At 57.9% G+C, this 24325-nt stretch overlaps 1 protein-coding gene across 1 annotated transcript in view; it reads left to right on the top strand.

Annotated features, from left to right (window-relative positions):
* HMCN2 (hemicentin 2) overlaps window positions 1-24325 on the top strand; it is a 129516-nt gene that overhangs the window by 8151 nt on the left and 97040 nt on the right. Inside the window, 9 exon segments of the mRNA XM_036239433.1 lie at window positions 5066-5136; window positions 6085-6243; window positions 7093-7215; window positions 14917-15088; window positions 15704-15810; window positions 16674-16794; window positions 18756-19019; window positions 21852-21996; window positions 22515-22636. Coding sequence (XP_036095326.1) covers window positions 5066-5136; window positions 6085-6243; window positions 7093-7215; window positions 14917-15088; window positions 15704-15810; window positions 16674-16794; window positions 18756-19019; window positions 21852-21996; window positions 22515-22636 — 1284 coding nt within the window.

Genomic DNA, 24325 nt, shown 5'->3' with positions numbered 1-24325 from the left:
GCCCCAGGGATCCCCTACAGTGTGTGACTCACTCGGTGTGTGACTCCTGTGGGACTATCATGGGCCAGGCGGGGTGCTGGCCTGCAGCGATGCCGTCAGTGCGGCCGGGCCCACAGCAAAGGGCCAAGTTCATTAACCACAGTGCGGTCCCTTTTCCAGTGAGGCTGAGGCTGCGCTGAGAGGTGGCCAGACAGGAGTGACCTTTAAGCTGAGGCGGAGGAGCTGGGCGGGCGGGATGGGGTCTGCACAGGACGCGGAGGAGCACTCTGGCTCCGAGGCTGGCGGGCATGCGGGTCAGACTGCCTCCTCGAAGATGGGGACACTCTGGGCACAGCCAGCATCCGCCAGGTGTTCAGGGCAAGGGGGCCCTTCTGAGGGGGCCCTCAGAGACACCAAGAGGAGGCCGAGGAAGGTCCTGGGGCCATTGTGGCCCCTTGGACGGAGCCACTTGCCCAGTTGGTTCCTGCCCCACCCTTTCTGTCCAACGTTGGGGGTGTCTTCAAGGGGCTCACCCAGACCCGTGCTCAGGAACTGTTGGAATTCTGGAAGGCTGGACTTCATTTTCTCCAGCCCCTGCCTTTTAGAAATGGAAGCACTGTCCTGGAGAGGGGACGCCGTTTGCCCAGAAGGGTGGCAGATCGAGGGGCCCTGACCGGGGCCACCGCAGCTGGAGGGGGGGGGTATGCGTGCATCCAGAGTTGGCCCCAGGATTCGAGCCCCACTTTTGAGGAGCAGGGAGGGTCAGGCCCTGGGAAGAGCCCTCGATGTGGGGCCCTTCTGAGACCAGACCCCTGGTGCCTGGCTGTGGCCTTGACCGACTCCGCCGGGACACACGAGGCCGGTCCAGGGGCTGGAGCATCGCCGACTCCGCCAGGACACACGAGGCCGGTCCAGGGGCTGGAGCATCGCCGGGGGGAAGGGCTGAGTCGTCCTGCCCGACGTGTGTTCCCCACACGTCCCAGAGGCTCCACGCCTTCCTCGTGTCGAATGGAAAAAATCTGCCTATTAAGAGATGATTCTGGGCCAGGCTTCTGGGGCTCAGATGCTCGAGGTGGCCGCCGCGGGTTCAATCACCCCTGCGACCAGCGGGCTCTGCTCGGAGGGACTACACGCTACGGCTGCCCATCTTTTCGGCGAGTGCCCACCTGCAGGCACGAAGCCCCCTCCAGGGTCAGGAGTGAGGGATGGGGACACACGTTCCGAGCACCCGCAGCTTCATAGTGATTGAGCCTGGGGTCAGACTGGCCCCGGTTTGAATCCCATCTCTGCCTCTTCCTTGTCATAAGACCTCGGGCGGGTCAGGTTACCTCCCTGGGCCTCAAATTCTCACCTATAAAATGGGGATAATAAAGAATAGCTTTCATAGGTTCCTATAAGGTTATTCTGAATGAATGTGTGCCAAGGGCACAGAACAGAGAACCTGGCGTTTGGTAAGTTTTTAAACAGTGGTAGCCGTCATCATCCTCATCCTCATCCTCATCCCCATCGTGGTTGGAGGCAGTAGAGTTCATGGCAAAGGGCACAGGCTTCGGAGCCACACGTGGTTTGGACCTCATTCTTATTGAATAATGTCTTCGCAAAAGTCGCATCCTTCCTAAAACCTCAGAATGTGACCTAATTTGGAAATGAGGCCATCGACGATGTAATTAACTACGACGAGGCTACAGGAGTGGAGAGGGCCACTGTGGCCGATGTCCTGATAAGCGACAGAGACAGACACAAGGAGGAGGCTCCGTGACAACTGGCAGAATTCGAGTGACGATGTGTCTACAGGTCAAGGAACGTTTTATCTCGCCGAGGAGCACCCTGACCAGAATCAGCTCCTGTCCGCTCATGAAAGGGAGTGCCATCCTCAGTCCTCAGCTCCCCGAGGGGGAAGCACATAGCGCGTAGGAAAAGGACAGTCCTTCCAACTGGAGTGCGTTTCATTCACTAGAACCCACTCCGCCAATGCCATTTTCTCACGTTACTGTGAAGGACAGAGAACGTGGCCAGCCTGGCCCCGGTCCCCTGGGGGGAACTGTCAGGGTAGGCGGATCTCACTGACAGATCATGGGGACAGGGCCGACCAGGTTCACAGCTGGGCACTGTGGACGCTCCACTTGGTTTTCCAGTGGCGCTTGTGGTGGCTTCTTGAGCAGGGGTCACGTGAGCAAAGCCAGGCGTGAGGGCTGCATCTCTACATTGACCACTGACAAGTAGTCGGATCAGAGGCAGGGACATCTGGGGACGGGAGGCCGGTTACGAAGGTTCTCAATTTACATCCAAAGTCTCTACAGATGGCCTTGCCTTTGACCCGGCCATTCCGCTTACGGGAATGTATCCAAGGAAACGAAGCAGTGCTTACATGTAATGGATATCGAGATGCTCTTAGCAACATCGTTCGTTATAAAAATTGGAAACAAAGCAAGATGGGATTTGGCAGGTCCATTATTAGACATTTATACAAAGGAAATACTTTGTAGCCATTAAAAATGATTTTGAACCCAGTAGTTGACCTTCTAGAAAGATGTTCGCAATCTGTTATTCAGTGAAAAGAATCACGTTAAAAATATGTATGTTATTTATTTTCAAATAGAAATTCCGCTTATGATAGTATGCATTTATGTAAGCTATACTTGTATGTATATAAACAGGCGTAAAAGTTTCGAAGGTTATTTGTAAAAGTTGAAATGATCATTTCTGACCTGCGGATTTGCCTTCCGTTTCTGCCTGTCAGGAAGAGTAGTGTGCAGTCCCCAGGGAGCAGTTGTTGAGCTCAGATTCTGGGATTTTACAGGCCCAGGCTCATACCCCAGCTCTGCCGGTTACCAGCTGTGTGTCTTTGGGCAAGTTACTTAACCTCTCTGGGGTTCCACTTTCTCCTCTGTAAAATGGGCCTAAGACTTGGACCTCCGGGTCCCAGGGAGAGTTCAGTGAGTTGGCCCTCAGGAAGCATCTCAGCACGTGGCCTGATACTTAGTAACTACTCAGTACACGTGTCTCTAATGCCTTTTTTTTTTTTTTTTTACAAAGAACTTGTATTATTATATAATAAACAAATGGACACTAAGTAAAATGATTGCTTTTCTTAGTCAAACCAGAATTTGAGGACCTCACAGTAGAGCAAGCCTGTCTTTGCCTGTCTGTCTGCCTGGCGTGGGGCTGCGGCACCCAGCAGGGCCGGCTCCCACCTGCTGAGCCTTTGCTCTGTGTCAAGCTCCCCGTTCCGCTGCCCGCCTTCGCGGCATTCGCACAGCGATGGTTCTCAGCTAGGAGAGATGGTGTCACGTGCCTCGTGTTACAGATGGGGAAACTGAAGCTCAGGACAGTGAAGTAAGCTCCGAGAGGCCCCGCGGCTGGTGAAGGACGGAGCCAGCATTCCAGACAGATCTGTCTGAGGTCAAAGGCCGAGAGTTTGGCTGAATTCGTTGCCGCAGAGTTCGGAGAGAGGGGCGGATGGTGGGGAAAGGCTTAGGAACATCCCGAGTGGGTGAGAAAGGGGGCGTTGGGTGTGATGAGTACAGAACAGAGAGGCTGGGGCCTCCAGGGGGGTGACTCTAAAGGGTGTGGCAGACAACTGGTGTCTAGACTCTATTCTTGCCGATTGTGGATGGACGCTGGATTCTGCGGGCTTTCTTTTCTAAGGAGGGTTGAGGCCGGCTGACTAGTTGCCGAGTATGGGAATTTTTTTTTTTTTAGGGGACTGGAATTTAGACTTCTTGAACTAAAAATAGTCCATTGCTACAGTTTACCAAGGACTCAAACAAACCATTTTCCTAACAAATCTGAAGTCCATACAACCTTGCACATAATTCTGACGTCTACATAACCACCATGATGCCCGTATCTACCCGGCGCGTTGGAATTCTAGCCCCGTTTCCAGCCTTATGTTGGCTGTGGCTCTGAATTACTGCTCTTACGAAAAGCCTTTTTACTAGGAAGCGTTTCAAATACATACGAAGGAAGCAGACCGAAATTTATACAAAGTATCATAATTATGTAAAGTATAATAATCCCCACGTACTCACCACCCAGCATCTCCAAATATAGAAAAAAACGCTACCATTCTGGTTTCTTCCGTACCTCCTCCCACCCGCCGGCCCCCACTCAATGATCGTCATCTTTAGAGAGAGCTCTTTTCTCATGAGGTAAAATTTACATACATTGAAATGCGTACATCTTCACTTTACACTCCTGACAAACGGATGAGACATCCGTGGAGCCCACACTCCTATCACAATAAGGAACATCTCCGGCATCCGAGGTGGGTTCTCCTGCCTCTCCCCACCCCACCCCGCAACAACCTCTGCTCTGAATTCCTTTCACCTTAGGTGCAGGCTGCCTGTTGCAGAACTCCCTATAAATGGAACCAGATAGTATGCATTCCCGTGTCTGGCTTCTCTCCTGATGTCTGCGAGGTTCATCCGCGTGGTTGCCTGCATTGGTAGCTTATGCCGTTTCCATGGGAGTAGCAGTTAATTATACGAATCTACCAGAGTTTGTTTATTCATGCACTAATGATGGACAGTTGGCTTCTTTCCGGTCCTGGGCGAGTATAACTACAACTGCTGTGAGCACTGGAGCACAAGTCTTGGTGTGGACGTATGTTTTCATTTCTCTTGGGTAAATACTCGGGCGTGGAAGGCCTGGATCATGTGGTAGCCGCATGTTTAACTTTTCGAAATTTCCGCTTGTCTTCCAAAGTGGTCGACCCATTTCGCATTCCCACCGGCAGTGCACGAAGGTTCCAGTTTGTTCTGTGTCCTCGCCAGCTTTCGGTGTGGTTAACCTTTGCCGTTTAATTCTGCTCTTTTTTTAATGAGCTAATATATGGGTGGAGTTTCTGGAAGATTTTGGCCTCGTCGACGAGCCTGGTGTTGCGCAGTCGCTGTGAGGTCCAAAACGTGATGTGCTAGATTCTCTGTTTCTCGATCCCTTCCCTCTTCCGGTTTCATGGGGGTCCCTGAGGCCCCGGCTCCTCTCCCGTTTGGTGGTGCACCGTATGATCACTTCCAAAGCCCACGGAGGCTGTGTTTCTGGGAGTCCGGGCCAGCCTGGACCCCCCTCTCTCTCTCCTCTACAGATATCGGCCCAGTGACCCTCACGGCGGACCCCGCGGTGTTTCAGAGGGAGCTGAGAGAACTCTACGTGCAGGTGGGCTGGCCCGCCCCGGCCGCGGGCCCTCCGAGCTGTTCTTCCCGGTTCATGTCAGAGGCCAAGGTCTTTGTGCCACCCAGGGGGACAAGGGGGCAGCTTCCTGCAGATTCCAGTGCCTGCCTCTCAGCGCTGCTGATGGCCAGCTCGGGGGTCCTGTACTTCTTGGGGTTCTTTTATTTATTCAGTAAAACAAGCACCTTCAGGAACCCCTGTGCCTCGCACGTAGTGGGTGCTTATGATGGAGGGGGTGGAAGGAGGATGTGCTAGCTGAGGGAGGCTGTGTGAGGGTTCAGTGCAGACCCCCGAAACCGGGCCTGCGACGGCCAGACGCCCCACGGTCACCGCGGTCCTGCTCTGTGTTTCCCCTGCCCACCGAGACCAGCGGCTTCCTTAGACCCCACGCTTTGGTCTGGGTCACGGCCGGGTCCCCCCGGGCCCAGCACAGAGAGGGTGAACGTGAGGCGGATGAGTGAACAAGGAGAGGGGTGTGCAGGTCCCACGCGCAGACCCCGTGTCCGGGCCGAGCGTGCGCCCCCCCCTCCCCGCCCCGATCCTCGAAGCCTCGGCCGACACGTGGCTTCACCGGGGCATCTGTTAGATGTCCCTGTGGCTCCCATCCCTCCCCCCAACACGCCTGACACTCATCACGATGGTAATTAAATCATCGTGCTGCGCTTACGAATGCAGCGTCTGCCTCTCATGCCAGACCCCGCGGGGGGTGGGGGGGGGGCATGTCACTCTCGCCTGGGTGCCTGAAGGAAGGTTGCCGCTGTCTAAGGCTGAAGCAGGTCAGATACTGCTCGTGTCTCAGGGCCTGGGGTGGCCGGGGCCCTGGCCTCACCCCTGGATGGGATTTCCCATTTTCTGCCAGTTTCTGAGGTCTCCCTGGGCGGGCCCCACCTCGGGGAGGTGGGCGGCGGCCCCTGACACGCCCCCGTCCTCCAGGGAGGTGGCGACTGCCCCGAGATGAGCGTGGGGGCCATCCAAGCTGCGGTGGAGGTCGCCAACCCTGGCTCCTTCATCTTCGTCTTCTCGGACGCCCGTGCCAAGGACTACCACAGAAAGGACGAGGTGCTGAGGCTGCTGCAGCTCAAACAGTCGCAGGTGAGCAAACCCGCCTGGGGGTCGCGAGGGTGGGCGACTCCAGGGGGTCCCCAGCGCAGGCAGCCTCGAGCCCCCACCTGGACGGCAGAGGCCGGGTGCTTCTCGTCCACCGCCTGGGCTCCGGCCTCCACCAGCCACCCTGGCTGGTGCCCAGCCCGGAGCAGGGCTGGAGAAGTCCAAGTGTGTCCTCATGCTCCGGCCCCGCCTGCCAGGGCTCGCGCCTCCCTGGCGAGGCCCGTTCGTGATGAAGACCACACCGCCCTGGCCTGTCCTGCGCTGTCAGCGTCCGGGCCATCCATCTTCCCCCTGGCGTCTCCTCTGCCCCTCTCTGCCATGCACACACGTGGCCCTTTTTCCGTTGTCTCGGGATCTGGAAGACGGTGCTGGGGCTTTGGCTGCCCCGCGAGGGGCGGGGGGCGGGGTGTGCATGGGGGAGGGAGGTGGGCTGCCCCATTCAACGTCCCTGGGTGAGGTCCCAAGGGCTGGGACAGCTGCCCCGCGCCCCTGTGCGGAGCGAGCTTGGTTCTGCTAACCCCGCAGGTTCTAGGGGGCCCTCGGAGCCGCGTGCATTTCCGCTCCCTTCCTTGTAGCTTTGGTGACAGCTTCCGTGAATCGAGTACCTGCCGTGTTCCGGGTCCTGTGCTGACCCCGTGACTTGCATCAGTCCTGATCTCCACGGGGCGGGTGCTCTTTTCATTCCCGATTTACAGATCTGTCACCTGAGCCTGGCGAGAGGAACGGGCTTGCCTCCGTCCCTCCTCCTGGGTCTCGTCCCTGCCACTCCCTCGCACCTGAAACAGGTGGCTGGGGAAGCCATGAGCCAGGCTGCATGTCTCCTCTCTCTTCCAGGTGGTCTTCGTGCTGACTGGGGACTGTGGCGACCGCACCCACCCTGGCTACCTGGCTTACGAAGAGATCGCTGCCACCAGCTCCGGGCAGGTGTTCCACCTGGACAAGCAGCAGGTGACCGAGGTGAGCCTTCGCCGACCAGCCTGCGTCTCTGGGCGGCCCTGCCGGTGGTCGGGTCACCGTCACGGATGAGCAGTGCCGAGTGCCCAGCCCCGTGGCGGGACAGGAAGTGTCGTGCTCAGGCCGCACGACGCCATCTTTACGACGTCGAGCCCTCCTGCCCTCTTCCCCACCCCAGGGGCAGGTGCTGCACGTTTCCCAGTTTTGCAGGTAAAGAGTCTGGGGCTTGAAGGAAGCGCCCTGGGTTTTAGCCTCCGGACCACAGCTGGTCCAGGCTGGGAGGATGGACCTAGAAAAATGTGGCAGAACTGGGGTGTGGGGTGAGCTTCTCCCCAGAGTCAGGGAAGCCCAGGGTGGGCAGAGGAGCACGGGCGGCCATCAGACTCAGGCGGTGTTGCTGGCGCAGGAAATCCTGCGTGAGGACGCGGCGGGGAGGGGCTTGCTTGGCCCTGTGGCCTGCCGTGCGGGGCTGGCGCTGGTCTGGGTTCACTCCGGCCGGCGCTGACCAGGCGTCTGCATCCCCATCTCGTTCTCGGACCTGGCGCCTGCCCTTCCATCGGCCGCACGGGGCTCTCCCCGCTTTCCCTCTCCCCCACGTGTCCGTTCCTTCTCGCGGGCCAGAGGGATGCTTCCAGGGGGATGCCGGTCAGCGCCGCACAGCCATCTCCCTGGGAAGAACACGGCCGCTCACTTCTGTGGCATCAATACTCCTGCCTGGCTGCTCGCGAGCCGCCGTCGTGACCTCGCTGAGCAGAGCTGGGGCACGGCTGACCTTCTCCAGCCTGTGCGAGCTGGATCCAGCATCCCGCTGCTCTCTTCTGAAACAGATCTGACCCACGGGTCCCTCCCATGGAGCCGGAGACGGTGCAGACCCTTATCTGACCTCTGCCTCTCGGATCCCACCGCCTTCCTCCTCCCCCTGCCCACTGCTGCAGCCCTACTGGGCTCTCTGCTGTTTCTCCATCGTCTGACGTCTTTCCTGCCCCAGGGCCTTTGCTCACGGGCCTTGGTTTCTGCCTCCCCTGGCTCCCTCTCATCTTCTCCATCCTAGCACCTCCTCGGGGGGGCCCTCCTTGATTTCCCGTCAAGACAGAGTCTCCTTTCATACCCGTTCCAGCTCCCCGTGCTCCTTTACGTAGTTGTAATTTTACAACTGTGTGATCATTTAATGCCCCTAGGCAAGGTGCTCCCCGAGGGCCAGGCCCGTGTGGGCCCCCTTTGCTACTGTATCCCCAGCACCTCGCAGGTGCTCGGTAGATGGCCGGTGAGGGACAGACAGGAGTCCCCGGTGCCTGAGGCCCTGGCGGGAGGAAGGCGGGAGAAGCGCCGGCTTGGAGCCAGCCCCGCTGTCGCCTCCGGGGGGGAGTTTCGTGTGCTGTATATTTACGGACTGAAGAGAACTGGCCATGTTTACATTAATGTGCCTTAGCTCCCTGTTGACAGATGGCGTGTATCGTTCCCCGCGACACATTAGGCTTTATTTTTTGGCACGTCTGACTCTTCTGGCCCCAAGCCGGCCGAGGGAGGGTGGGAGGCGTTTCAGAGGACGGGATGGCTTCGTCCTGGCCTGGTTTTGGGGGAGACATATTTGGGCAGTTGCACGGGAACTGGGTTCCTGCCAGGGATAAATCGGACGGCAGGGCTGCCGGGTGAGCTGGTGGAGGGTGGCTTGCCCGGGTGTGGGGCTGGGCCCCCCTGTTCTCTTCCTTGAGGCAGGGAGACTGGGGGGGCATCCACCTGCTCCTGGCCCTGGTGCCAGCCTTCTGTCCTGGGAGCCTGGCTGGGCAGCGAGGCCTCAGTGGCCAGGACCGAACGCCTCCGGATAGGAGCCTGGCTCTCTCCTTCCTGGACACGGAGCTCCATCGTTTGTTAGATTAATGCCTTGGACTTGGCCCCTTCCAGATGTTCTCAGACGTTCGGCAAGCCTGGGAAAGTGGCCGCAGCAGCGAGGGCTGTGGTCATCCTTCCAGGAGAGGGGAGAACGGGGTCCGCGCCGAGCCAAGGGCGCTTCAGCTGGGAGGAGTCCTCGCAAGTGGCAGAAGTCCCCACGCCACGCGCGTGTGGCGTGCGTGGCTGGTCCTTCCACCCGCTCGCAGTAGGCCCGGCACGGCCAGAGTGCCGCATTCCTCACTCGCGCTCCGCCCTTCGTTTACTGAGCACCTACTATGTGTCCACGCCGCCCTACGTGTCGGGCGCAGAGGGATGCCCCGCCAACATTAGCGCCCAGTGCTTTCTCCAGTTGTGAAGTTGACCTCACTGGTGCCAGGGAACCCCTTTGGGTTTCTGGGGGTAACTAAAAAGTGACGATCCCCTCCCCCCAGCAGAAGTGACTTGGAGCCTTGCTGTCCTTCAGCAGAGGGGGCGGCAGGCAGCATGGCCCCTGGGCCTGTCCCGGAGGTGTGCAGTTTTGATTAAGACTTAGCTAGGTCCAAGAACCCCCTTTGCTCCAATACAGCTGTCCCCAGGCTTCCCTCCACTCAATGCACTGTCACCGGCCCCTGTGGGATGGGTCGGGATAGCTGGGCAAACCCATCACCCTGCTCCCTTCCTGGGTCCTGGGGAGCCCCGTTCTGCGGGCTTGGACCCTTCCCCTGTCTAGCACCAACAGGTGCAAATGCGGCAAGTTTCCCAGGTTCTGTGCATCCAATAGGGGAAAAGAGAACCTCTTTCTAAGGCACTAAGGGTGGGGGAGGGAAGGGAAGTCCTACCAGGTGGTTCTGATTAACGGATCAGGAGGCCCAGGCCCTGGAGATGACTTCATCCTGGACCCTTCCCAGAGGCAGAGGTGTGGTGGAGGGTTAGGGCCACATGCCGGCTTCAGACCCCAGCCCTGCCACCTGCCTGCGGTGTGACCTTGAGTGCTGCGTTGACCTCTCTGGGCCTCTGCTTCCTCGTGTGCACAGCGGGGTCGGGAGAGCCGCCGCCCAGGGAGACGGCAGTGAGGGCGACGGGGAAACCCGTGCGTGGGGCGCCCTCGGCGCGAGGCCGGCCCGGGAGCCCCTGGTGAGGGCCGGCGGTGGCCGAGCCCCCGGCCCCTGCGCTGCAGCGGGGAGCCCAGGATACACCCCGCCTCCAGCGAAGCCCCCTGAGGGGTAAGGGCTGTCTCTGGAAAGTTCCCGGGAAGGTAGAGCCCGGGCCGAGTGCCCGGCGCGCCGGGCTGGCAGGGGCTGGTGCCGTCTGCCCATCAGTGCCCACGCGCTTCCTGGCACACGGTCCCAGGGTCCAGCCCTTGGTTTTCTGGTCCGCGACTCCGAATCCCGTCTGGGCCCTGGCTTCCCTGGCTGTGAAGTGTCCTGGGAGGAGCCTCGGGGGATGAGCTATCCGCCGTGGAAGGCGGCGCGGCAGGCAGATTCTCTCACTCCTTCCCGTCGGTGACGGAGAGATGAGCCCCACTGCAGCGCCGACTCCCAGCGCCACCCCCGCCCCGTCCCCATCCTGCCGGACATCTGGAAGCCATCGCTTTCACCAAATAAACACTACGCTTTCTTGATGAGCACTTATTACTCGGAAGGCTCCCTGGATTCCACTCCGAGCCCTGGGCGCATTGTAGGGCCCAGAAGGCCCTGCCCCCAGCCCTGGGCCTACGGGGGGGTCTGGCCTTGCTGTGAGCAAAGGGGTCATCCCCGCCCCCCACCCCCCAGCTCCCAAGTAGCGGTGCGCTCAAGGGCAGGTGCCTCCTGGTGAGGTCACCAGCTTTCCGTCCCATCTCGGCCCTCCCTGTCATTCGGTAGCTTACACTCCTGGCCATTTCCCTCCATCAGAACATTCTAGAATGAGCTTCTGATGACAGTTGCAACACAGTAGCGGTGTGACTTGTCTGGGTATCATCAGCTGGTGCTGCCACCTCCCCCTGACAGCTTCGCTCAGTGATGATCTAGTCCTGACCCCCGACAAGGCCTGGCCCGGGGACAGAGGACCGTGGTTACGGTACTTCGCAGTCGGAGGAGTAGCCTCGCTCGTTCCGCCGGCTTCTGTCCAGCTGGGAGCCTGAGCTGCGAGCTTTCTTCCAGGCCGCCCCCGCATGGACGGAGACTCTTTTCCCGTTCCTTGGTGGAGACAGGTGGGGCCTTTTCAAGAGAAACATGACTTAGAAAGCGAGGCAAAATAGCAGAATGCAGTCGCTCCAAGTATACAAACAGATGACTCTTCAGAACGTAGAATTCTCATCCTGTGATAACTTAAATCCCGCTGTAAAAGCCAGACACATATGTTCCGGCTCAGTCCAAACCAAACATACATTTCCTAAATCTCAGGCAATTCTTCCGATTCCCTTCTTTTCCATTGCCTTCTGCAGAAGGCCACATGGTTGGCAGAGCCGACGGACAGCGATTTAGAGGAAGGATGGCCAACACGTAGCATGCAAGACAGCCCTTTCTAATCCCAAGTCTATGGCAGACATTCCTAATCAAGCGCAGACCTCCGTCTAGTTAAGGTGGAGCGTGAACTCTCGTTTCTTCTTCGAGCAGCATTCCAAGCAGCCGCTCGCAGTTGGTTCGAGTTCTCAAGCCACAGGATACCATTATGGTTGCTGAAGTATCTATCAAAGTCATGATATGCATGTTGCTTTTCAGTGGCTTTTACTTTAAAAATTGCTATGAGAGATGTCAGAGATAGAAAGAAGTGAAAAGACCGGACGTACCGGCTAGATGCGCCCGTTAACATTTTTGCTTTACCTGTTTCATCCCTTTCGATACTTTTTTGCTGAATCGTGAAACCTTGTCCATGGATAATTCAGCACGGATTTTTTTTTTTTTTTTTAAAAAGATGATCTCCAACATAACCTACAACATCACCTAACTAATAGTACCTCACTAGTAACGTCGAATGCCGAGTTCATATTCGAATTTTCCTGATAATCGCCCTCAGAATGTATTCTAGAAACATTTTTTGTCACATCGGGGTTTGATTAAGGGCATTTCATTTCATCGGGTTGTTATGTCTAGGACATCTTCTCACATCTGGAGCCGTCCGCTCTTTCCCACATGTGGATCGGTTTTACAACGTCCCTTGCTTCGGCTTCATCTGGCGGTTTTCTTATGGGGCTATCAGCTTGCTCCTTTGCCCCCACGTGTCCCCTCAACTGGGCGTTAGCTCGAAATGATTGACTCGACGGAGGCCCACATTTTGGGCAGGGATGTTTGATCGTTGGCGCTCTGTGTGTTTTCCGTTGCATCACGCCAGAAGGCAGAGAATGCCTAATCGCCGTACTATTAATGATGATAAGTTTGGTTGCTGGGTGAAGGTGATGACAGCCAGCCCTCCGCCTTGTACGGCCATGCTTTCCCCTCGATGACTCAGGTGGCCTGTGGGGGACCGCTGGGGCTCCACGTGGACGTCCAGTTCCCCATCAGCCTTTCATGTATGGTTTTTAGCATCCACTGCGGATGCTCGCCTGAAACACTTATTTCATTAGCGGTTGCAAAAGAGTTGGATTTCCTAATTGCCTCATTCCTTCCACATTTTTTTAGTGGGCGTTCTTCCACGAAGAATAGCTTTCGCTCATCGAAAGGGGTGATTCGGTTTCTCTGAGGCATGATTTCTATCGAAAAGGCAAGGATCATGCTTAGTTCTTTCTCTTTAATTAAGAAGTGGCCTTCATTGGTGGCAAGTGAGGCATTATTGCTTTGAATTTTGCATTTTTTTTTTAGTATTGTTATGGAGAGGTGGATTGCATAATTCAATGTATTTCAATCGATTACAGTCATTATTCTATTTGGGGCTCAAATTGTCCCAAATTTAGCCAATGGGAGGTCCTTCAAGCTGGTCCCTATGTCCTTTGGCTATGTCCCCATTGGTCTTTGAGTACTTCCTTGCTTTATGGAATTACCAGTTGTCCTAGGCTTACCTTGGAAATCGCCTGCCTCAGACCTAGAATCAGCCATTTCCCCAAGAAACCCTAGCAGGGAATGATATTAAGAAACCGCTGAGTTCTGAATTCACTTGGAGTGAATTTATATATAACTAAAATACCCACAGCCCTCTTTTACACTTGTCTGAAAGAGGGAATCTTGGTTCGGAAAATATTACCACCCGTACTTCTTTGCTTCATCTTACAAGATACACAAAACAGTTTCACAGTCACAATACCGACTCGTGAAAACTACTAAGTGAGAGTTTCTTTGCCATTCTTTTTGTCCTCAGGGTGCCTCCCACTGAGAAAGTAAAGCTGAACCCCTGGGTTCTCAATTCACTTGGAGCCTTTCTTCTCTCTCTCTCTCTCTCTCTCTCTCTCTCTCTCTCTCTCTCTCTCTCTCTCTCTCTCGGCGCTTAGGGTACCAGTTTGCCATACAGCCAGGGTCAGGCTTCAGTTTTGTTTCAGTCTGGTAACTTGTCCCAGAAAGAGAGGCTCTGACTGGAGAGGCCTCCTCCTCTCGCTCTGTCCTGGTTGACCTGCTGGAAGCTGGGAGCCTCGGATTGCGAAGGAGGAGGCGTGAGCGGGGGCGGGGGGCGGGGGCTGGCGGAGTTGAGTGAGGCACTGCCTGAGGCGAACCCGATGGCTTTGTCCGGGAGGCGCGTGTCCTGCTGTAGCACATGCAGTGAACGAAGCTTCTCGAGCGCCCACTGTGTGCAGCCGCCGCCGAGCTCGGGCACAGCAGAGGGTCTCTGCCTTCGCGGGGCTCCCGGGCTGCTAGGGGAGACAGGCCTGAGTCTGGTAAATATGACCCTGCAAAGGCGTGTGTACCGGGGAACCGAACCTCTTTGGGGTCGGAGAAGCCTCTTCAAGCCGACAGGTGAAGGATGACCAGGCCTTGGTTGATGAGAGGGGGCAGGGCCTTTCTGCGAAGAGAGCGTGTGTGATGTGGGGGTTGCCTGTAGAGGCATGGGGGTCCAGCCCAGAAGCATGAGGGGAGTCGGGGCACAGTGGCCTTGGGTCAGGTTGGACGGGTGAACCAAAGAACATAGGGTCTTGAAGGCCACGGTAAATATTTGGAGAAATGAAAGAAGTTTGTGCTCAGTGGGATACCGTCTTAGGATTTGGGGTTATTAACATGGGGTCCATGCACTCATGGGGGACAGCGATTGAGGGAGCTGGAGGACCTCCCAAAATCATACTTTAAACGTGTGCCGAAGTGGTATTCTGGAGAGAGAGTCCTGGCCTGTTACCCGATTTTCAATCAGATCTGTCTAAACCGTGAAGGTTTTAGAAGGAATAAGCCGTTATAGAAAAGGATCAGGAGGGAGTACGTCTTTGCGACAGATGTGCTTGGTCCTGCCCGGAGACAGCATGGCGCCCTGGTGAGAGTGTGGCCCGAGGCCCCTTGGGGGGGTGTGAACTGCATCAGTCTGGGGGAGATTCCAGGTCTCCAGGGTTCACCCATGTGTAAGAAGCATCAGGAGGGCTTCCTGGAGGAAGCGGTGGGTGGCATAGAAGCTGGCCTGGTGGACACGGGGAAGGGTCTTCCCAGCAGAAGGGCACGCCCCGCTCCTTTCCTCTGAACTGAGTCCTCCGGGAGCCTCGATTTGCGCGTCATAGCCCTGCGTCCACAGGCCAGGAGAGTAACCGTGAACTGGTTGTGAGGGGACCCTCGGGGCATAGAGTGACCTCGAGTGACTTGGAAAGCATTTATACTGCCTAAAACCCATTGTGGGAACCGGATTCTGCACACAGCTGGCAGCCTGTTAGGGACCCGCCTAGGGTGGGTCAGACACAAGCAAGACATCACGGCCGCCCGCTGGCATCGGCTTCTCACATCTGCCCCCCAGGTGCTGAAGTGGGTGGAGTCAGCAATCCAGGCCTCCAAGGTGCACCTGCTGTCTACAGACCACGAGGAGGGCGGCGAGCACACGTGGAGGATCCCCTTCGACCCCAGCCTGCAGGAGGTCACCATCTCCCTGAGCGGCCCAGGGCCCGAGATTGAAGTTCGGGACCCGCTGGGTATGTACACCCCAAGGCTGGCCTCCTCTTTGGCCCCAGGACTGAACTGGGTGGCCAGGGCGGGGCACAGAGAGAGATCCGGGTGTTCGGACACAAGTCTCCGGAGGCAAGGACGTTTGGGGGGATGTCAGGTGCAGGGCAGAGAGGGTCCCTGTGGTGGGCGGGGGAGCCAAGTGAGGAGACTTAAAATAAAGACAGTCCTTGGGGTGCGAGGCTCTCATGGAGTCTGCCCGCCACGCGCTCTCAGTGGGTATCTACAGTGGCCTGGTGCGTCCGTCAGGGCAAGAATTAGTGGCATGCTGTTCAGATGGGAAGCTAGGATTCTGGAGTGACTTGTCAGGGTTATCCAGGTCCATGTGATTTGGACCTGGCCACCTGGCTCCATGGTGCACTGACGATGGCATCAGCACCCTGGTCTGGAGACCAGGTGTGTAGCCCACACCTGGGGAGGAAGGAGGGTGGGCGGTACAGCGAGGTGGAGGCCTGAGCTCCACCAAAGGCCTCCCCCGTTCCTCTGGCGTTTGGAGAGGCGTGGGTTCCTGGGGACGGGGTAGGGCCTCGCTCACCTCCCCCAGGAAAGGGTCAGGGGCTGAGAAGTCCTTGGGGCTTCCACAGGGAGGATCCTGCAGAAGGACGAGGGCCTCAATGTGCTGCTCAGCATTCCCGACTCGGCCAAGGTCGTGGCCTTTAAGCCTGAGCATCCTGGGCTGTGGTCCATCAAGGTAGGGAGCTCTGGGTTCCCAGGCGGTGGGGGACACCAGCTTCACGGCGCTGAGACGCCATCTCCCTTCTGCCTGCCCTGGGGAGCCCGGGGGGCTGGGAAGCTGAGGGCTGGAGCGTGGGTGGCGATATGGGCATATCAATAGAAGTAAAGGGTCGCAAACAGGGGAGGAGTATTCTGCTTTGTACCAGTAAGAGGAAGTGGTTTGGGTTAGTTAGGGAACTTTTACGAAGAACTTGGAGAAATGCCTTGAGTGTCTAGAGGTGGGTGACTAAGCCGGCCTGTGGTTCAGAACCCTGGCTAGTGAGGAAGGTACAGAAGAAGCAAGGGTGATACTGGGGGGCCGGCTCAGGGGGAGAGGGCTGGCAGGGGGAGCGGGGCCTGCTCTAATCTGCAGGGTGCTGGAGGCAGGGACTCGGGGGTGGGGGGTGGCTGGACGCCTGTCAGCCAGGGGGTGGGGCAGGGTGCTGCCCTGGAAGGGCGCGAGCTCCTGCCGATCAGCACACGTTCATGGAGCACCTACTGGGTACCAGGCGGGCGAACCCTGCCCTTCAAACTCTGAGCATCGTTGAGCCAAGATCTCTAATACCAACGGGGAAGGCTCGACAGGGGTTAGACGCGCAGGGCTTAGACAGGCCCTGCAGGTGTCGGAGGTGGAGCCGGCAAGGTGGGGGTAGCCTCGAGTCCAGCTCAGGACGGTAGCTGGGGCTCCTTCCTTGGGAGCAGGTGAGTTGCCCACGTATTTGCAAAGGTGGGAGAATTCCAGGTGCTGACGCCGGGCTGGGTGAGGCTGGCCACCTCCCGCCCTGAAGCTGGGGGGCCAGGGTCGAAGTCCGCAGTGACATGGGCCTGGGCCCGTGCTAGGTCTACAGCAGTGGCCGCCACTCGGTGAGGATCACGGGCATCAGCGACATCAGCTTCCGAGCCGGCTTCTCCGCCTGGCCCTCTCTGGACCTCAACCACACCATCGAGTGGCCCTTGCAAGGTACGGTGCTCCTGAGCTGCCTTTGGGACGTGGCGGGAGCTCCAGGGGACCTGCTGCGGCTGTGGCTTCAGCCATTCTCTCCACACCCCGGGTAACTGGGCCCCGGGGCCAGCGCCCTCTCCAGCCCCGGCCCAGGCAACACGGGGACCATTTATTTACCTGGACGACGTGCTCCCTGACCCTGAAGGCCTTCAGGACCCGAGGCTGTCTCCACAGCTGCTGAGTTCACCCCCACCCCTTTGTCTTTGTCAAACATCCTTTGTCCCGAGCCCCACTTCTCCAGTGTTCTAGTGAACACTGGGCTCATCCAGGAAACAGGTAGGTGTGGGTGAGTTGATGGCTTCCTCCAATAGGACAGCATCCTTCTCCGGCGACTGGATGTCCTGATGGCTGTTCAGACGCCCTGGGGGCTGACAAGGGTCGGCAGCCTTGGGGAGATGTTTGAGTTGGAGGCACAGGGTCACTTTTCCGAGTGGAGGTTGCCAAGGCACCCCATCATGGCTCCCCCTGGGGAAGGCCGGGCCCTGGAGCAGGCAGGGGCTTCTGGCTCAGGTCCCCAGAGCTCCATGCTGGAAAGTGCCATCTGCGGGCCGGATCAGGGGCCCTAACTTATAGTTTGGAAAATCTGGTCCCTTGTCATGGAGCCAGTCAGATGATGTTGCTGGGACCAGCTCAGAAGAGAGATGGGGAGGGACCTTGACCAGTTTGGGCCAACTCTGGACCACTGGATAGTGACCAAAAATGGTGCGTGCCAGACCCCAAGAGCTGTTTTTGAGTTCGTCTCGCCTCCGTTGTTGGTCGCTCTTGCCAGCCCCTGTTGACGCCTCTGCTAGGATCGGTGGCCCCCGCTTCAAAGTGGAGAGGGGACCGCTCGCCCATTTTGTGTTTGTTCTGGCCAATAACAGAATGTGAGGAGAGGCAGGAAAGTCAGTTCCTATTCTAAAGTTGGGAGAGAGAAGAAATCTTTGGTGAAAATCCTTGATGGAGCGCTAGACCGGGGACCGAAAACTGGATGGTCACCAGGGCCGGTCCCCAGGGGAACAGGAGCCACATGTGACCCTTTTGGGTTTCTGCTTTTGATAAAGATGTGGGTCTTTCTCTTTAAAAGAGAAAGGTCAGGGCAATTGCAAGTGGTAAATAGTGGTTGGCACTTGGCCTCTGTGCCCGGCGCCTCAGGGAGTGGGGAGGCCATGGCCAACTGCACAGTGGGTGCCTGGACCCCAGGGACCACTGCTACCTGCCATTGGCTGGTCGTCGGGACCCAGCACTGGCACACTTGGTTTTTCAAAGGAATCTGGACTTCTAGATTTTTGCATGCCCTTTCCAGATTGCTCAATGTTTCTTCAAAAAAGGTTAAGACATTTTAGGGACCACACCAACCGCACCCACTGGTCCCCAGTTGATGATGTCTGAGAGAAAAAAATAAATCGCTGTCTGAAAAGGAAGGGACAAGAGAGACGTTCCCAGATTGCCCAAGGCAGCTGCGAAACCCAAGTTGGTCCTGTGTTCTCTGGGGCAGTGTGAAAAGAAGGCCAAAGAAAAGCCGAGCACAGGGAGAGGAGAGGCAGGCGTCAGGGTCAGAACTCCCAAACCAAGGTGTGTTTGCATCTGGGTTGTTCCAAGAACCTGTCTGACGACGGCCCCAAGTCAATGGTGGGGGAGAGGCCCCTTCCCAGCTCTACTCCATGAGAGTCCGTGTCTGTGGAGTCGGGGTGAGGCGCCCATGGGAACCCGTGGGCAGACGGACAGCAGTATTTCAGGACCACGGACAGTAGCAAGGTTCCCCTCTCTCCTTATCCCACCCCCCCCAGCATTAACCTCACAGCTAAGAGAAGGTGAGGGAGCCAGAGTGGGCCTCGCAGGCTGGCCTTGCCCGTGGTGGTCCTGGGGCCCCTTGCTGGGGAGGAGCAGGGAGCCTCGCACAGAGGCCAGCGTCTCCTTCCTCCCCCCTCCCTCTGCAGGGGTGCCCATCTCGCTGGTGATCAACTCCACGGGCTTGCAGGCCCCCGGCCACGTGGACTCGGTGGAGCTCTCACACAGCTCGGGGCGGCCCCTCCTGACGCTGCCCACGCAGCCCCTCTCCAACGGTTCCACCCATCAGCTGTGGGGCGGGCCGCCCTTCCGGGCCCCCCAGGAGCGCTTCTACCTCAAGGTGAAAGGCGAGGACCACGAGGGGAACCCCCTCCTCCGTGTCTCCGGAGTTGCCTACAGTGGGGTGGCCCCAGGTGAGCGATCGGCTCTTTGACTCCCAGATTTCGGGCTTGCTTAGAGACCCATTTCTTCCCGGAAGCCTTCCTGATTAGATTATATTAGGAAATGTTCGTTCTTTAAACTTCCCTGGACAGCACGCTCTGCAAGGTGTTATGCTAAGTACTGAGATGCTTCGGTTGTAGCCCTCGGCTGGAAGATCTAGTACAAAGTCATCCATCATGTATACATCCATCCATCTATCTGTCTATGCATGCATGCGTCCATCCCTACTCATCCATCCACCTCCCTCCCATCCACCCATCTATCCATCCATCCATCCATCCAAATATCCATCTAACCATGCATCTATCCATCCCCATTCATCCATCCAAACATCCTCCCACCCATCCACCCATCCATCCAAATATCCATTTATGCATGCATCCATCTATCTGTCTGTGCATGCATCCATCCATCCCCCTCCAATCATCCAAATATCCACCCATCCATCCATCCTTCTATCCATCCATCCATCCACCCATCCATCCATCCTTCTATCCATCCATCCATCCATCCACCCATCCATCTGTCCAAATATCCATCTAACCATGCATCCATCCATCCCGATTCATCCATCCACCCACCCACCTATCCACCCACCCACCCACCCACCCATCCATCCAAATATCCATCCATCCATCCACTCATCCATCCATCCATCCATCCATCCAAATATCTATCCACCTGTTCATCCAACATTCATTTTGTGTCATAGTGCTAGATACTGTAGACACAGCAGTGGGCAGGGCAGTGGGTGTGGTCTTCCATGATCATGATCACTGTCATCATCATACTCATGGTATTAACGAATCTAGCCATCATTCTGAGCACTTCCCATGGAACAGTCCTGGGCTAAGCACTTGTCATGCATCAGCTTATGGAATGCTTATAACAGTTCTGAGATGGGTCCTCCTTTTACAGACGAAGAAGCCGAGGCCGCCCCCCTCACAGGGTTGCTTTGAGGGTTGTAGGAGCTAATGTGCATAATGAGATAGTTCTCGGGTGCTCACGGGCTACTCCCAGGACGTGGGAATTGTGGACCGGGGCCCGCCGCGTGTGGTAGCTGCTGTCGCTGTTAGCCTCGTAGGCACGAGCCGTTTTGTAATCCCATTTTTGGCCGTGACGTGTGCGTTCTCACGTGTGTTGGCGTTTTGCTGGTTTCTGGTGTGTGCGGAGGGCAGGGCGGGGTCTCTGGCTTTCCAGCGCTGCCTCTGGTCCTAGCGGGGGTGTCTGAGTTCACTGGCCCCCTCATTGGGCTCCGTGCCCTCCGCCTGCTCACTCCCCCCTTCCCGCGGTGGTGGCCTGGGAAGACCTCACAGAGGTGGGCGTCATTGACATTCCAGCCCCTTCTTTGCTGGAGAACTCAGTGAGGTGTAGACTCTGTCCGCTTCAACAGGGGTGCAGGGGCCAGCGAGGTACTCATGGTGAGGTGGGGGACTCGAAGACCCTTCTTTCCAGCTTCCTGGCCCCCACTCCCCAACAGTGGTCCCCGGCCCCCCGGTCCTTGGCCTTTGCAGCTCTGAGAGGATTTCAGCAGGGAATGTTTCTCTCACCCCTGCTCATCGGCTAGATCTAGGAGTCTGGAGTTTGCCTCGGCCATTTCGTCGCTGTCTCAGCTCTAGGTTAAAGTGTATGTGTGTGTATGTTGGGCGGGAGGGGGCGTGGTTTGAGTTTTTGCTTCCTCTCCTACATTCCCGGTTTGGGAGGCTGGAAGTTTGGCCGGGAGCAGGAGGTTCTGGGTTTAGAGACATGGAGGTGGTGAGGGCTGGGCCCGGGGTCTGCGGGCCTTTTTGGCTTAGGAAGCCCAAGCTGGCCTTGCAGAGGCCAGTGTGTGCATGCGTGGGAGGCGGGTGGGGATGAGCAGTGGCTGCTTTGCACACAGCTGAGGACGTGGCTGGATGGTCTGACAGCCCTCTCCTCTGGGACGTGGCAGGGAGCCTGTAGCGTAATGTCACTCACCGCCCACCCGCCCCCAGCTCTGCGCTCGGAGGAGGTCTGGCACGTTGTCCCACCCTCCGAGCAGCTCCGGCAGGGTTGGGGAGAGGGCAGTACAAGGCCGAATGCACACCCACGGTCACCCAGCGAGGCACTGCCATGCTGGCCTCTGACCCGGGGAGGCGGTTCTCGAACTTTTCCACTGAAGTAACTACACTAGCCAAGGAGAGACTAGGTCACCCCAAGACTGGGGCCAGGCGAGAGGGGCAGCGGCGTCTGATGGGGGGCCCCAAGGGAGTCATCACAAGCTGTGAGATTTCATTGAAGTCTCTTGTTTTAGCTCCAAAGTTCGTGTGAATCTCACATTCACAGCCATGCCCGAGCTATGCTATTTTTAAAACAACAGAAAAGCTTCCCTCCGACATCTCTGGGTAGAACTGACCCTTGGAGCAGCAGCCGAGCAGGGGCACGGCCCCGCCCCCACCCCGGGGCCCAGGCGGGGAGCGTTTCTCAGAGTTCAGGGCCCGTCCGATTTCTCTTATCTGACACAACTGAGACAAATGGCGGCTCGGACCATCCCCGTTGGCCAGGCTCCTCGCAGACCGTGAAGATGACACGGGTTACTTTAATGACAGCGCCAGGTGCCTTCCACACGCCACCTCTCGCCCGCTCCTCACGACGGCATGAGGAGGTCGGCACCGTGACTTAACCCCACTGTACAGAGGTGAAAACGTGGAGAGGTGAAGCCACCTGCGCGTGGTGGCCCCCGGACGGTGGAGCCGGGGGTTGGGTCCTCGCCTTCCGGCTCCCTGCGGGGCTCTGTGTTGGTGAGGGTCCAGGGAGCGCTCCTGAAGGCAGGTCCTTGCCTCCAGGCGCCCCCGTGGTGAGCATGCCCCCCAGGATCCACGGCCACCTGCACCGGCCCCTGCTGGTCTCCTGCTCCGTGCACAGCGCCCTCCCCTTCCGGCTGCAGCTGTGGTGGAAAGGAACCAAGCTGGGCGAGGAGCGGCACTTCCAGTGAGTGGCCGGTGGCCAGTCGTCCCCAGCCACGGGGCTCCTGGGGTCCTGACGCCTTGGAGGGGTGTGAGGGGAGTGGGTGGCAGGAGAGGGACCTTTGGGTCGTACTGCCCTCCAAGGCCGCCCACACCTCCCAGCGTGGCCAGGGGTGGGGGAGGGTGGTCCCTGAGGTCCCCACCACTGCTGGGCTGTCACCCATGAAGGAGCCGCGGGGCCTTCCTTAGTTTCCAGAAAACTCGCCCCATGCAGGGCCTGGCTCCGTGGCAGTCAGGGCAGGAAAGACCCTCCAAGACCCTCCCCCTTATGCATGTGCTCATAAGTTGGGGCTCAAGGAGGGGAGGGGACTTGCCCAAAGTCACACGGCATAACGTGGAATTTGCATGTCCCGGCTGCCTGCCTCCTGTCACCGAGTCTCCTCCGAGAGGCTCTGGGGCTTCCCCTCAGGGCAGGGTTCAGGAGCGTGAGCCCGGGGCTCCCCGACGGCGGCGAGCGCGCCCCCAGCTGCCGTGTGTTCGCAGGGAGTCAGGAAACAGCAGCTGGGAGATCCCCCGGGCCTCCAAGGCGGAGGAGGGCGCGTACCAGTGCTCGGCGGTGAGCAGGGCCGGGACCGGCCAAGCGGAGGCCCAGGTTGTCGTCACAGGTCGGTGCACCCCCTCCCTACCCTCTTCCTGCCTTTTCCCTCTAGGATTCCCTCGCGGGGTGTCCCCGTCTGTGGGGCGCACGCCAGCGGGCCAGCTGCTGGACCGTCCATCATCCGGGGTCCACGCTGCCACCTGCTCGTTTGTCCCCGTTTGGGCCGAAGGTCCCAGTGGGAGGAAGGCTGAGGGCTGGGGCTCAGGCCACGCCCCGCCCCCTGCCCAGCTCGGCCCCACCCCTGACTTCCTGGCCTGGCCTTTGGGGCGTGGCCGGCCCCCAGACCCTTTCGGGGGTCACCGTCTCTTTCACTCCCGATTCCTTGCACCTCCGAGTCCCTGCCAGAATGGCCCCATCCAGCTCAGGAAAATGGGAAATGCCACGGACTGTCTCTCCGTGAAATCGGTTTTATTTTTTAAACCATGAACCTCGGGAGTCTTGAGGAGAAGCAGAGGAGCCCATCAAGCAGGGAACGGGTCAGAGCCACTGCGTTCTCGAATCTTACACAAGACCACAGGGCTTCCCGTGGGAAGACCGGGAAATGACCGGCAAAGAGAGTCGAGGCAACCGGGGCCCCCTCCACCCTACAGATGACCCCAACGGCATTTTGATTTATTTACTTCCTTTCAGACCTTTATCTATGCACGCGTATCAACAAAAATGGGAGAATATCGTACGTACTCCCAACGGCCTGATCTGTTATCATCTAGCAATGCGGCATGTTGGTTGGCAAACGCGCTCCTGTGGCACAAAGTAACAAAAGGTTACTTTGTACAAATGATGAGCAGGGAGAGTTCGAACAGCGTCAGAAAACTGGTCTACCCGTTACTTAGACTTACCGTTTGCCATATCTTTTTTTGCACTCTTTGGCTTTTTAAACTCAAACTCAGGCCTTCAGACTCCACATCCCGTCACTAAAACGCACCTCAATCAGCTTCTAGTACCGTTCACCCCCCCAACACACAGGTACCCCGGTACGCAGGCTGGCGTATTGGGGTACATTGGTGTCATCCATCGGCATAAATATATTTCCGTATTTATCTCTTTTTTGACGAGTAGATTCTCCCGGGGAACGAAGACTCTCTGACCACACCTAATGACAGGAAGTGATACCGTCACGCAGTTTAATTTTGTCCTCGTTTGGCCCGGAAAGCCACTTCCAGTTGGTTTCTACGCTATTACGTCCAGTGGCCGTGGAGGGCAGATGCTCTTGAGCACACCTGCACCTGCACGTCACTGTCATTGTCACACGTAGGCTCTGTGGGCTCAGCTTTCTCCCAGGCCCACGTCCCTGGGTAGACAGACGGTCTCTGACCTCGTCCCTTCTCGGGGCGTTTTCCTGTCACCGTAGCGGTTTCCTTGCTCTGCCCTCCTCCGGGGCGGCGGTCCTGGCTCTACGTTTGGAGGTTGTGACGGCCCCGCTGTGTGTGCAGAGAATGGCTCCGGCCTCTTCGCTCTTCCCCTCTCGAGGGTTATGTTAAAGCCTGCGCTCGATCCCCCCGGGGTGGGAGTATTAACTCGCAGGGAGCGAAGAGCCGTGTGGCTCTCGTTAAGTATCGCGCTCGGCGGTTGTGAGCCAAGCGTGCACACGCCACGCGGCCCTCGTTGGCTGCGCGATGGCAGCAGGGAAAGGGCCCCGGGGTGACGCCATCCCGCGATGGTGAGAGACGCTGGTTAACAGTCGCTGGTCAAGGTG

This window comes from Rousettus aegyptiacus, unplaced genomic scaffold, assembly GCF_014176215.1.
Source record: "Rousettus aegyptiacus isolate mRouAeg1 unplaced genomic scaffold, mRouAeg1.p scaffold_m13_p_3, whole genome shotgun sequence".
Taxonomy (NCBI): Eukaryota; Metazoa; Chordata; class Mammalia; order Chiroptera; family Pteropodidae; genus Rousettus; species Rousettus aegyptiacus.
The sequence above is the reverse complement of the archived record's forward strand: the minus strand, read 5'-3'. Positions and strand labels throughout refer to the sequence as shown.